The sequence below is a fragment of the Phacochoerus africanus genome, chromosome 14 (assembly GCF_016906955.1).
Source record: "Phacochoerus africanus isolate WHEZ1 chromosome 14, ROS_Pafr_v1, whole genome shotgun sequence".
NCBI lineage: Eukaryota > Metazoa > Chordata > Mammalia > Artiodactyla > Suidae > Phacochoerus > Phacochoerus africanus.
In genome coordinates, this window is record NC_062557.1 from 22,313,709 (window position 1) to 22,327,066 (window position 13,358).

The following is a 13,358-nucleotide window of genomic DNA, read 5'->3' on the forward strand; positions in this document are numbered from 1 at the left end:
ACGACAGGAACTCTGAGAAGCAGATTTTAACCGGAGCAAAGGTTCTACGGCGTACGCAACTACAGAAGACCTCCACGACCATACTTCTCACCTCGGTTGGTTTTGCTGGGATATACTCTCTGAAAGTGTTTATATTCTTCTGGAGCAGGAAAGTCTTCTACTGGATGGAAAGAATACTTTGATTCAAAATCATCTGCAAAAGGAACAGAGTATTAATTCATATCACCCTTCCTGTGCTCCCACATGCTCCTCTGCCACCTCTGTCCCTCCCAGCACTTCTGCCCTTCCCGCCTCGCCCAGTGAAGCTGGGTTCATGAAGACGGCAACAGCATTACTCTCTGCACCTCGTATGCACAGAGGATGCGTTCAAAGGCTCTTTACATTAAAGAACAAGTCTTTGAACTGGGTCTTTAAATCTTTCCACAAAAAAAAAAAACCAGGCACATACTAGGGAGAGAGCCCAGCTGTTTGCATGGCAGGAGAAGGAAATACAGTTTTTTGCTTCAGTATGTTAGTCATCTTAGAGACTATTGCCATGGGAAACAACTGAACTGAATCCACAAATTCAAAGAAATTAACCTAAAATAGGAATATCTGCCACCAGCTCTAGTGAGAGATCTGACCAGATAATTCCCTTTCGGCCCAGACTACCCTCGTTTAGCTCTGCAACGGTCAGGAGAGCCATGCCAGGGCCCCTACTCCCACTCTCATGGCCCCTCCACGAGAAGGCTCAAATTCTCTAAGGCTGTGGCTCAATCACACTGCAAAGGGCATATCTTCAAAGCAAAAATACTAATAGGAACAGTCCACTTAATGGGAACAGACTAGAGCAGGAGCAGAGAAGCGTCAACCAGTGAAGACGCTACAGTGACCAGGCTAAAAGGGACTGTTCAGATCTTTCCAGACTTCCTCAACAGAGGGTCTAACACCACCCTCTGGGAAATCTTTACCTGGTGCTCCATCCCAGACCTACAAGCTGGAATCTTTTAGGTGGGACCTAAGATTCATTTATAACCTTGGAAAAGTTAATCTGATACACTGCTGATCTAGTCAATCTCCTTGCTGCACACACAAGGGAAGCGAGGTCCAGAAAAATGAAGTGACTTCTTCAAAGCAGCACAGCTAGTCAGCGGCTTTGGACTGTTAGATAAATGTCGTGCACAGTGTTCTGTTCTGCTTTTAAAGGCCCAGGAAGGAGCTCTTCTTCCTAGGAGGATATGTAACTCCTGTCTCAAGAATCCCAAAGAGCAGAGTAACTTTCGAGTTAGCACCTGCTGATTTCAGTTCAGTCTATTCCAAAGTAACCTTGCCTAGAATTCCCCCAAGGGAAGGGATGTTCATGGATGAGACCTAGAAGTCTGAGGTTAAAGTCAGCAGAGAACAGAGGACACCGCGTCACCATTCCCACTCTGCAGTGGCCAGTGGACACAGCGCAGTCACCAGAGGAACTATGGGACTCAAACAGCTGGCTACTCACCCAAGAAAGATCGGACAGTGGTAATGGAATCTCTGTGGCCATTCCTCAGAGGCGGTGGAGGAGGAGGGGGTGGCCCAGCCGGCGTCCTTGAGGGCGGAGGTGGGGGCTTGCCTCGACTCAGGGGTTCTGAGCCATGCATCCGGTACGGCGGTGGGGGAGGGGGAGCATCCCTGGCACCATTTCGGATCATGGGTGGCGGGGGTGGAGGAGCTGCCATTAAAACCAAAAGCAGTTAGGTCTGGATGTGGAGATGGTGAGGGGCAGAAGGACTGGAGGGACAGGGGCCAAAAGAGTTGCCTCGGTGCCTTCCCGAAGGACCAGGCTCTGTGAGCCTCTGGGCTGCACGTTAAACATATTCACCATCCCTCATCCCTGCTCCTCCAGACACTAAAGTTCAGAACCAATATATGACCCTTTTCCAGTTCCCATGACAAGTCAGTCAAGAACTCGACTTATTCTGGATGATTTTTTCTCTGCTTTTCTATCCCTTCCTCCGCAATTCTAAGTTAGGGCTTTCTCACATTGAGCCTGTTCTACTTCAAAAAGCCTCTCAAATGTTTTCCTTGCTTCTCCTCTCTTAGCGTTCCCATCCATTCTGCACCCATCAACTCACTCATCGCCCCCCAATACTAGCTCAAACTTTTTCAAGGGCTTTGCATCTCCTGCCCTGTCAAGTTTCAAATCCTTAGCTTCCACATCAATTTGCTCTCACCCAATTACGCTCCTTTCACGTCAGTAGACAGTAACCTGCCACGTCAGTCAGCCTGATCTCACCTTCTCTTCCTCCCCTGAGTCCTACGTGGGATTACGTACCACTTTTCTGCACTCCCACTGTCCCTCTGTATCTCTTTACCACTCTCCTATATTGTAATATAATTATCCATTACACATGCTTCGTCCTCATACTGTGTGTTTCTTTTGTCTTTTTGTCTTTTAGGGCTGCACCCGCAGCATAAGGAGGTTCCCAAGCTAGGGGTCTAATAGGAGCTGTAGCTGCCAGCCTATGCCACAGCAACGCCAGATCCGAGCCAGGTCTGTGACCTACACTACAGCTCACGGCAATGCCAGATCCTTAATGTGAGGCCAGGGATCGAACCTGCAACTGCATGGTTCCTAGTCGGATTCGTTTGTACTGTGCCACGACTGGAACTCCAATACACTGTGTTTCTTAACATCAGAGCTGTGTTCACTCACCTGAGTCCCCAAGCTCAGCCAGATATGCAGCACATGGTAGGTATTCATTCAGTATACGCTAAATAAGCTGAATTACACATGCTTTGCTCTTGTGACTCCCCAGCAATACTCAGAAATGCCAGACTACCAAATCCTATCTATCCTTTAAGGTTCAACTCAAGTCCCATCTTCTCAAGGCTTTCCCGAAGCAATCCACTTTATCCTAATTCCCTCCTTTGCTCTCCCGCAGCATTTACAGGCTGTGTCATTTATTCTAGCACTTAGAAGTACAGACGAGAATGGGTGATTTTCAAATTATGCATGATAGGTTCGTTTGCAGAAGTTACATATTTTCAATGATAGGATCGCCGGTCAAAAAATTTGGAAAGACCTTTTCTGGAACTGCCTCCAAAACTAGTCTGTCAGACAGATCCATAAATAGCATATGACGGTTGCATCTCACTTCTTTCCCTTTTTTTGGGGGGGGCATGCCCACACCATGTGGAAGTTCCTGGGCCAGGGATTGAAGCCGCCCCACAGCAGTGATGTCAGAGCCTTAACCCACAGAGCCACCATGGAACTCTTTAGACATCCCATTTCTAAGGGTGAACCATCAACAAAAATATCTGTACCCATGTCTGACTCTGATTTTTGGTCTTTTTGTCTTTTTAGGGCCACTCCCGCTGCATATAGAAGTTCCCACCTAGGGGTCAAATTGGAGCTGTAGCCACTGGCCGACACCACAGCCACAGCAATGTGGGATCTGAGTTGCATCTGTGACCTACACCACAGCTCATGTCAACACCAGATCCTTAACCCACTGAGCGAGGCCAGGGATCAAACCCACATCCTCATCAGTGCCAGCTGGGTTCGCCAACCACTGAGCCACAATGGGAACTCCAATTTTTGGCCATGTTCAAAAATCAAATTCAAAAAGAAAAAAGTAAGCAAAAATAAAATAAAAATAAATCAAATTTACCCTTAAAAAACAAAAATTGCAGAGTTTCCACCATGGCACGATAGGTTAAGAATCCGACAACAGAGGCTTGGGTCACAATGGAGATGTGGGTTCGATCCCCAGCCCAGTGTGGTGGGAGCCAGCGTTGCCACAGCTTTGATGTAGGTCGCAGCTGTGGCTCAGATTCAATCCCTGGCTCAGGAACTTCCATATGTTACAGGTGTGGCCATAAAATTAAAAAAAAAAAAAATGCCACCAAATACAAGGTAATGTGAAAAGCATGCTGGACATCACTGGAATAGTTTCTCTCGGGGGCGAGGGGGGTGCACCTGAAGCACGTGGAAGTTTCCCGGCCAGGGATCAAAACCTCACCTCAACAGCAACCTGAGCCACAGCAGTGAGAACACCAGATCCTTAACCTGCTGTGCCACCAGGGAACACCTGGAATGGGTTCTCATGCACTTAAGTTATAGTATTCCCACACTTTGCATTAACTAACAGCTACAGCAGCTACCATTTATTTGGTATCCATCATGTTCCAGGCACTTTCCTGGGCACTTTATATGCATTTAATCTTTAAAAATTCTTATAGCCACCCCTGCAGAAGTATTTGGTATTATAACCATGTCACAAATGAGGAAACTGAGACTCAAGTTTTCTGGCTAAGGTCACAGATCTAACACATCCAGCACACACCTGCTCCTTCACAGGAAGAAAACTGCCACACACAGCTTTTCCTAACTACTACAACTATGAATTACCTCCGCAAGAAAGGTATAACCCAATGAGATGGAAGCATGACTTCTGGGACCTAGGCCATGTCCAATAAGTAGCTGTTACCTAAACAGCACATGGAGAGACTACTCGGCTTAAGAGACAGCACTGTCTTAGAGTGTGTATTATTATTCCTCCTGAATCACTGTCAGAATTTCTCTAGTTAAGCAGGACACGGTAATGGGATGATGTACACAGACAAGGAGGCTGGCACTGTAGGCCCAGTAGTTTACATTTAGCTGCCCATAAAACACAACTCTCCTTCACTCTTCAAGGTCTGTTTAAGGATGGACAGAGGCCATTAGAGTCAATAATTACAGAGAAAGCTCCTTAACACCTTCCAGCAGACCTCTGAACCCTGTTTTCATTCCAAATCTACCCAAACCGAAGCTCTTTCAGGTCATCCTCAAAGTATTTCTCTAAGACTCAGATTTCTCAGGGCCCTGAGAGTCTGCATCTACTTGCCAGGGTGGGGCCGGGGGGGCGGGGGGGTAGGGCAGACAGGCTTTGCCAGGCTCTGAAGGACGCCAGCGAGACCCTGAGCAGGTGGCAGTGATTAGAGCCAACCTGGGCAGGCAGAATGGAGCAGGACCAAGAACAACCTGTTGGCTCCTTTAGCACCATCCCTCAAGGGACGGTCACCTCAACCAGGTTCTGCCATCTCTAAGAAGTTTCTGAGCACTTTGTCCATTCAGGTTTAAGGCTACTTCAAGTGACAGAGCCAGAACCCAAGGGCCCCAAGAAACAAGCAGTGTGCAAAGGACAACCCTGGGGCGAAAAGATCAACTTCTGTAAGCCAAGATAAACCCAATTTTGAGGAAAGCTGGATGGTACCGATTCTTTTAAAAAGAAAAAAAAAAAATCCCTTAAAAATAGACGGTGTTTTACTCTGCAAAGGAAAAGTTCAGGCAACAGACTCTATGGCCCAATAATGAGGACTCCACAAAGGCAAAAGGCTCTATTCACCCCCCCCCCTTTTTTTAAGCCACATATGTGGCATAGGGAGGTCCCCAGGCAAGGGATCAAACTGGAGTAGCAGCTGAGGCCTATGCACAGCCATAGCAACACTGGATCCGAGCTGCATCTGCAACCCATGCTGTAGCTTGTGGCAACACCAGATCCTTAACCCACTGAGCAAGACCAGGAATTGAACCTGCATCCTCACAAAGACAATGTTGGACCCTTACCTATTGAGTCACAATGGGAACTCCTTCATATTCTGTCAAACGTTAAATATTAATAAAGAAACAAAAGTACATCATCACATAATGTTGTCACAATATGATTTATTAATAGAAATAAGTCTACGAAAACTACCTGGAAGTCTTTTGCTTAAAACTACTGACATTCGGGAGTTCCTGTCATGGCTCAGCAGTAATGAACCTGACTAGTATCCATGAGGATGCAGGTTTGAGCCCTGGCCTCATTCAAATGGCTTAAGGATCCGGTGTGGCTGTGAGCTACGGTGTAGGTCAGACATGGATCAGATCTGGTGTGGATGTGGTGTAGGCCGGCAGCTGTAGCTCTGATTTGACCCCTAGCCTGGGAACTTCATTTGCCCCGAGTGCAGCACTAAAAAGAAAAAAAAAAACCCACTAACATTCATCGGCACACCAGGACTTATATATAGCACTTTCAGACATTCTTTTATTTACAACAACCTCTGAAAGTACTGTGAACACCATTTTATGGCTAGAGAAAACAAACTCAGAGAATCAAAGTGATCTGACCAATGTCACAAAACAAATGGAGCCAAAACTCGAAAGATCTCTGGGCACTGCCATTGTGGCTCAGTGGGTTAAGAGCCCAACAAAGAGTCCATGAGGATGTGAGTTTGATTCCTGGCCTCGATCAGTGGGTTAAGGATCCGATGTTGCCACAAGCTGCAGCATGGGTTGCAGACATAGCTCGGATCCTGCATTGCTGTGGCTGTGGTGTAGGCCAGCAGCTGCAGCTCCAAGGTGACCCCTAGCCTGGGAACTTCCACATGCCGCAGGTACAGCCCCCCCGCCCCGACCCCCAAAGCCAAAAAAGAAATATCTCTGACTAAAATATCTTTTTTTTTTTTTCTTTTTTCTTTTTTCACCATACCACTCTTAAGAACTGCTGCTCTGGTTAGTGATACAGGCTGAGGCCTGTGTTAGGCCTCAAAGTTGGAAGACACAAGAACAAGGTTCATAACTTCACATTTTCTTAAAGGAACCACAAAGAAAGAATTGAGAAGTGGGAAGCAAAAAGTCTGCAGACATTTAAAACAACTCAGTTCAAATCACAGAAATTACATTTTCTCTCTGCTCTTATTCCTAGTTGGGGTTAGAAAGATATGGGCTCTGCTCAGATAAAGGGTCATTTTTTAAAAAATCCCTAAGTTAAAAAAATTTTTTTTTTTTTGAATTCCCTGGTGGTGAAGCAGGTTAAGGACTGGGCATTGTCACTGCTGTGGCTCAGGTTTGATCTCTTGCCTGGGAAATTCCACATGCCAAGCACACAGCCAAAAAAAAAAATTTTGTAGAATCAAGGACCTTGTTAGGGCTATATCCTCACAGCTAAAGCCAGCGAGATATAGGGCCGGCCATGCACCAGGTGCCTGTGTGACTGCCTGATGCTGGCCTGCAAGCTCCTAGAATACAAATCCACACCTAGTCAAGGGGCAGCACAGGTCAATGTGCTTTCCATACATGCTTCCTGATGACACCCTCCTTAGTCAACGAATGACTTTATCTATACCTGCGGGGACTGGGTGTTTAAAATCAAAGCTCAGAAGCCGTGTGTGGAGGGTGCGCCTCAAAGCCCAAAGATGCAAGAGCAGACGGGAGACAAAATTCCTGGATCTAAGAAGGCTCAAGAGTTGTCATGGTCTCATTCACACTCTACTTTCAGTCAGGCTATTCTTCTTCTTCTTATTTGTCTTTTTAGGACTGCAACTCACAACCTCACTGGAGGTTCCCAGGCTAGGGGCTGAATCAGAGCTATAGCTGCCAGCCTACACCACAGCAACACCAGATCCGAGCCACATCTGTGACCTGCACCACAGCTCAGGGCACCACCAGATCCTTAACTCACTGAGCGAGGCCAGGATTGAACCTGCATCTTCATGGATACTAGTCAGACCTGTTTCTGCTGCGCCATGACGGGAACTCCCAGGCTATTTTGTAAGATTATACAACCTCTTCCACCTTTTCAAGGGTTCCTTAATCCCGTTCTTACCCAGGCTTGGACCAGGGTTCCTTGTTACAATCACTCCCCTACACACACCCTTAACTTCCTTGCCCTACGTTCCCTTAGAGTCACACACACCTAAAAACAAAAAGCTCACTGGGTTAGATACAGCTCTGCCCTGACCCAGTGCCTGCAGGTGCACAGCCGAACACACGCTGAGCTGAGGAACCTCCCTTTAGATGCGCGGCCCCTGAGCACGAGCGGGCCTTCCGTGTTGCTGGTCATCCCAGCCCAGCTCCCTCCTCCATTCACCCTCCCCCATGGCCACTGCCTGCTGTCTTCTTTCCCTCAAATCTCCCTCATTCTCATTCACAGATGTCCTTGCTTTTGATTTCACCAAGAAAACAGAAGCAAAAAAGAAAGTAAAAGAAATTTTCCACACGCTCCTACCACTGCACCCACTCACCCACCTGCTTCTTTGCCTATGCGCTCTGCTTCCCTGCTGTTCCCATGGAAGAACTATCTGTGGTCTTATCGAAGGCCAACCCCTGCCCTTCGGATCAGATTCTATTCCTTCTTGCCTCCCCAAGGACACTACTCAGACAACTTCCACCCCTTCACTGCATCATTCCATCACCATACAGATGAGGAAATATCTCTTATCTCAGCGGTGTGTGGGGGGGGACATACACAAGTCCCACCCCCGCCCTTTTTTTTGGTTTTTAGGGCTGCACTGGCGGCATATGGAGGTTCCCAGGCTATGTGCTGAATCAGAGCTATAGCTGCTGGCCTATGCCGCAGCCATAGCAGTGCCAGATCCGAACTGTGTCTGTGACTTACACCATAGCTCATGGCAACGCCAGATCCTTAACCCACTGAACGAGGCCAGGGATCGAAACTGCATCCTCATGGATACTAGTTGGGTTGGTTTCCACTGAGCCACGATGAGAACGCCACAGGACCCAACCCCTAATCTCACATCTTCCTCCAGTAACCATTCCACGTAGCTGTGCTCCTGACTCCGTAAGAGATTTCTCTATCGCTATCTTCATCGCTCCCTCTCCTATTCCTCCAGTCTGCAACCCACCCCAATTAGACTTTCATGTTCACTCTCCCTCCACCACTCCACTAAACCCACTTACAAGGGCCCCATGTTGTTGTGGGGGGGTCCCCAAAATGACTTCCACGTTGCCAAGGCCAATCTCAGTCTTCAACTTACCTGACCCACCTGCAGCACAGGACACGGCTGCTGGCTCTGTCTTGGCGTCCTCCCCTCTTCCTCACTAGCGGCCCCTTCTGTTTGCTCTGCTTATGCTCTTATTGCTCTGACCTCTCCAGTGGAAGGCCTCACACCTCAGACTTCTTCTCTAGCTATACTCACTCCCCAGGTGATCTCACCCCAGCACGTGGCTCTCAATATCCTTAAACTTCTCTCTCTAGCCTACACCTCACCCCTGAACTTCAGAGTCTGAGAGCCAATCGACAATTCATTATTTCCTCCCGGCCAGCTAACAAGCATCTCACACTTGACACCCAAAACTGAACACCTATCTTCCCCCAAACCTGCTGTGATCCTACCCATCTACCCAGTTTATTGAACTTGCCTTCTAAGCATTTCCTATGGCCCTTTTGTCCCCCTGCGGCTCCTTTGCCTCCTGCGGTCTGTTCTCAACAGAGCAGCCAGTGACCTTTTTCAAAGGTAAATCTATTCTTCATGCTCCAACCCTCCCCATGGCTCCCCATCTCACACAGAGTAAAACACAGTCTCCAAAGTTCTCCTGTGGAATCTCGCTCTCTGACCTCTGCGTCCTGCCTCTCTTCCCCTCGCTCGTGCTGGTCCTGCCATGAGGGTCTCTTTGCTATTGCCAGTCTCAGGGCCTTTGCATTTGCTACTCTCAACGCCTGCTTAGCTTACTTACTCCCTCACTTTCTTTAGTTCTTTGCCAAACTGTCATGTTACCGTAAGGCCTTCCCTGACCCCACGCCCAGCCCCACTCCTGCAATTTAAAATATTTCCTCATCCCCACCTCAGTATAGCCCACTCCCCTTCTCTATCTTTCTCTAAAGCATCCATATACTTTGAATTTTTACTAATTTATTTGCTTGAATGTCCAGCAGAATAGGATTTTTTGGTCTTTTCTAATGATTGCCGGTTTCCCTAACAAGAGAGTCTAACACATAAAAAGGCACTCAATGAACCTGCTGAATGCGTAGGTGAGTTCTTATCCACTTCCATCACTGGAGAGCTCTGGGGGAAAGGATACACTCTCTCTCAGCAGGACGGGGGCGGGTGAGGGGGGGAAGAGGCGCTTCCAGGCACTTACCTGCTCCCCGACTGGGCGGGTCTCGAGTGGGGGGAGGTGGCCTGTTACTCTGTAAAGACGGGGAGGCTGAGGTGGGTGGAGGAGGCGCTAGGCCTCTGACAGGCCCTGGTGTCTTCCTATGCAAAGAATTGTGTCTCTGTGGCAGCTCAGGGGCGGACTCGTTAGTGGGACTGGAGGGTCCATTGGGGACCCCAGGAGGCTGGCGGTAAGGCGGCGGAGGAGGAGCCAGAGACTGGCCACTTGGTCCCGTTCTGATATTCACAGGGGAAGGAGGCGGCTTGACCGGGGGCGGGGCAGGAGGTCCCTCTCGACCCGGGTGAAGCCTCTGTCCAGGTGTGGGCGGCAGGGGTTTCTCTCGGTTGTAGGCCGGGGCTTTGTTGCTGTGCATAGGCAGAGGTGTGGGGGGCGCGTTGGCACGCCGCCCCGGGGGAGGCGGAGGAGGGGCGGAGGAGCTGTGCTTCATGCCCGTACTGCTGGTGGCGTGAGGCCGAGAGAGGTCCGGTAGCGAGGGTCTCTGCGTCCGGGGCAGTTCTGGGAGTGAGGCTCGGTTGCTGTCTGTGTCATCTTGAGGGCGCCCGCTGGCTGTAGACACCGGAGGCCTTGGGGCAGCAGCTCGAGAACTGGGGACTTGGAGGGCTGGCTTACCAGCTAGGTTCTCTACAAACACACCAGACAGCACCGGGTCAGTACAGCCAGACATGCCAGTGAGTGGCTCCGCATCACCCGCATCCTTAGTGCAATCTGCACGGCAGCGGGCAAAGTGCCTGTTCAGTTCTGGGTTTTAAGGTGGTTTCAGGCGCAGGGCCCATTCACAAACAGTACTGATACAAGGTGAAGGCATTCTGATTTACTCCCTCAGCTTCTGCTTTCTTCTACTCTAACTCCTCCCCTGCTCCCACTCCTCCTTCCTCCCGGCTCTACCACAGCCCGCAATCCCAGAGGGCCCACTCACGACCAGTTGGAAACAAATGGGCTTGGGTGCTTTTCAGATACCTGAACCGTCCTTGGCTCCCACAGGGCGGAGCTTGGGCACTCCTCCTTGGAAGAGACCTCCCTTGGGCTGCAGGGCAGCTGCTCCAGGGCCATAACCACCACTGCTTCCTTTGGGTTCTGGAAAGTATACCATTAGGGTTTTCATTTCACATGCTCTGAAGCTGGTGACCAAGCCAATCCCGAGGAGAAACCCCTCCTCTACCCGGCCTTTAATTTGCAGACAAACCCATATTGCTTTTGCCTTTCCACTGCACTAGAAAGCTGGGTCTCTCTCCTTCACTGCTTCATGTGGGGTGGGGATGGAACTGCTGTGATGAAAGAGAACAAAAAGAAGGAGCCAGTCTTCTTTTGTTTAGGGCAGAGGGGTAACCAGGATGAAGACGTGTCCAACAGAGCTGTCCAGGCTCTCCTCTCAAGCCCCAGATGGTAACAGGGCTAATGGCTCCGGGACCCAGGTGTGAGCAAACTTCCCAGGGGCCTTTCAGAATGAACACTTGTAGCAATTATAAAATCATTGCTGTCGCTGAGCGTTAAGACTGTGGTGGTCTCCATACAGATCAGCCAAGGATGTGCCCCACTACCAAGCACTAGTTACATAGGAGATGGGAGGCTTAAGACCCTAAGAACGCTTCTCAAAGGTCGAATTGAAATTCCTAAGGTATTCCAACGAACAGCGGGAAGACAGCCAAAGACCACCCCAAGACAAACCTCTCCCTCTCAAGACCCAAGCACGAAAAAAAGACAGCCCGGCCCAGTTTCCAGGTCAATCTTGGAACGCTGGTGGTTCAGGAGGAAACGAAGCTTGGACTCACTCTCAAGGATGGGAGCACTCCGATCATTAATGTTGGTCACCTTCTTCAGTTTGGTCCCTTTGCAGATGTCCTGTAAGAGAGCACCTCGACCCCGCTGCTCATCTCTACTCAGCTTGGGCAGCTCAGTGTTTGCCTGAAGGAAAAGGGAAATATACATTCACCTGAAAGAGTCCCCATCATCACAAGCCTGGGACAAATGTCTTAGGCCAAACTGAATTCCATGAGATACACGTGCCAGACAACATTATTAATGTCCATTATCATCCTTTTTAGAACTTTTTCTCATTTTTCTCACATTGTACCTTCTGTGCAGGGTATAGGTCTCCCTCCTATTCAGAAGCTTTTGCCAGGAGGCCAGCACTAAAACTTCCTGAGTTCCTATGTGCTAGGCTCACGTGTTGGGTGTTTTATGTGCATCATCACCATCAAGGCAAACATTTTATTAAACCCTAATGTATGTACCTCAGACACTGTACACATTACTTTCATTATCTCTCTCTCTCTTTTTTTTTTTTTGCTTTTTTAGGACTGCACCCATGGCATATGGGACTTCCCAGGCCAGAGGTCAAATCAGAGCTACAGCTGCTGGCCTACACCACAGTCACAGCAACACAGGATCCAAGCTGAGTCTGCAACCTACGCCACAGCTCACGGCAACACCAGATCCTTAACCCACTGAGCAAAGCCAGGGATCGAAGCTGTGTCCCCATGGATACTAGTCAGATTCGTTCCCACTAAAACATGAAGGGAACACCTCATTATCTCATTTAAATATTGAAATATTCCCATGACCAACTACAACAGGAACATAGGGACAGACAGCTAGATAAATGGAACAAAAGTCCATAAGCATGCCTAGGTCAATATAAAAAAATAATAAAAGTGCATTTCATCAGTGCAGAAAGGATAGATTATTAAATACAAGGTGTTAATAACAACTGGTTAATTTTAGAAAAAAATAATAAAGTAAAATACCGACTTCACAGCTTTACTCTCAAATGCTAAGTTGAATTATAAAATTTTAAGCATAAAAGAAAAAATAAAACCAAAGAAATATCATATACAAAAAAAAAAAAAAACAGAAAAAGGGAAGGACCCCCTAAGCAAGACAACCAAAATAAAGGAAAAGATCAACAAACTTGCTTATTACAAATTATTTACTTAGGAATTTAAGTAAGTAAGCAGATGACATTATGAGAGGAAAAATCACTGGTGACAAATGTGACAGGTGATAGAAACAAGGTAGTGTCCTAAATCTATACAGCAATAATATATAAAGATGACTTCGAAATCAAGAGGATAATAAGCAATATATTTGAAAAACATTGAGTAAAAGAAATCAAGAGAGCCAGCAAATGTGAAAAATCAATTTCAACTACAATAAAAAATGCAAGGTTAAAAAAAAAAAAAAAGAATGAGGAGTTCCCATTGTGGCTCTGGAAATGAATCTAACTAGGATCCACGAGAACACAGATTCGATCCCTGGACCTGCTCAGCAGGTTAAGGATCTGGTGTTGCCATGAGCTGTGGTGTAGGTTGCAGACACGATTCAGATCTGGTGTTGCTGTGGCTGTAGCATAGGCTGGCAGCTGTAGCTCCGACTAGACCTCTAGCCTGGGAACCTCCTTATGCCATGGGTGCGGCCCTAAAAAGACAGAAAAAGGAGGGGGGGTAAACTGTATCATTAT

At 48.0% G+C, this 13,358-nt stretch overlaps 1 protein-coding gene across 4 annotated transcripts in view; it reads right to left on the minus strand.

The window, feature by feature from the left end:
* Nucleotides 1–13,358, minus strand: part of WIPF2 (WAS/WASL interacting protein family member 2) — a 44,428-nt gene that overhangs the window by 5,235 nt on the left and 25,835 nt on the right. For 3 of the 4 annotated variants that reach the window (XM_047757023.1, XM_047757024.1, XM_047757025.1), the window contains exons 3-7: nt 11,671–11,803; nt 10,859–10,975; nt 9,866–10,522; nt 1,478–1,687; nt 92–193 (exon numbers count right to left, since the gene is read on the minus strand). In XM_047757023.1, the coding sequence (XP_047612979.1) occupies nt 92–193; nt 1,478–1,687; nt 9,866–10,522; nt 10,859–10,975; nt 11,671–11,803 (1,219 nt within the window). The remainder of the gene's footprint in view (nt 1–91; nt 194–1,477; nt 1,688–9,865; nt 10,523–10,858; nt 10,976–11,670; nt 11,804–13,358) is intronic. The other variant, XM_047757026.1, reaches the window with a different exon arrangement.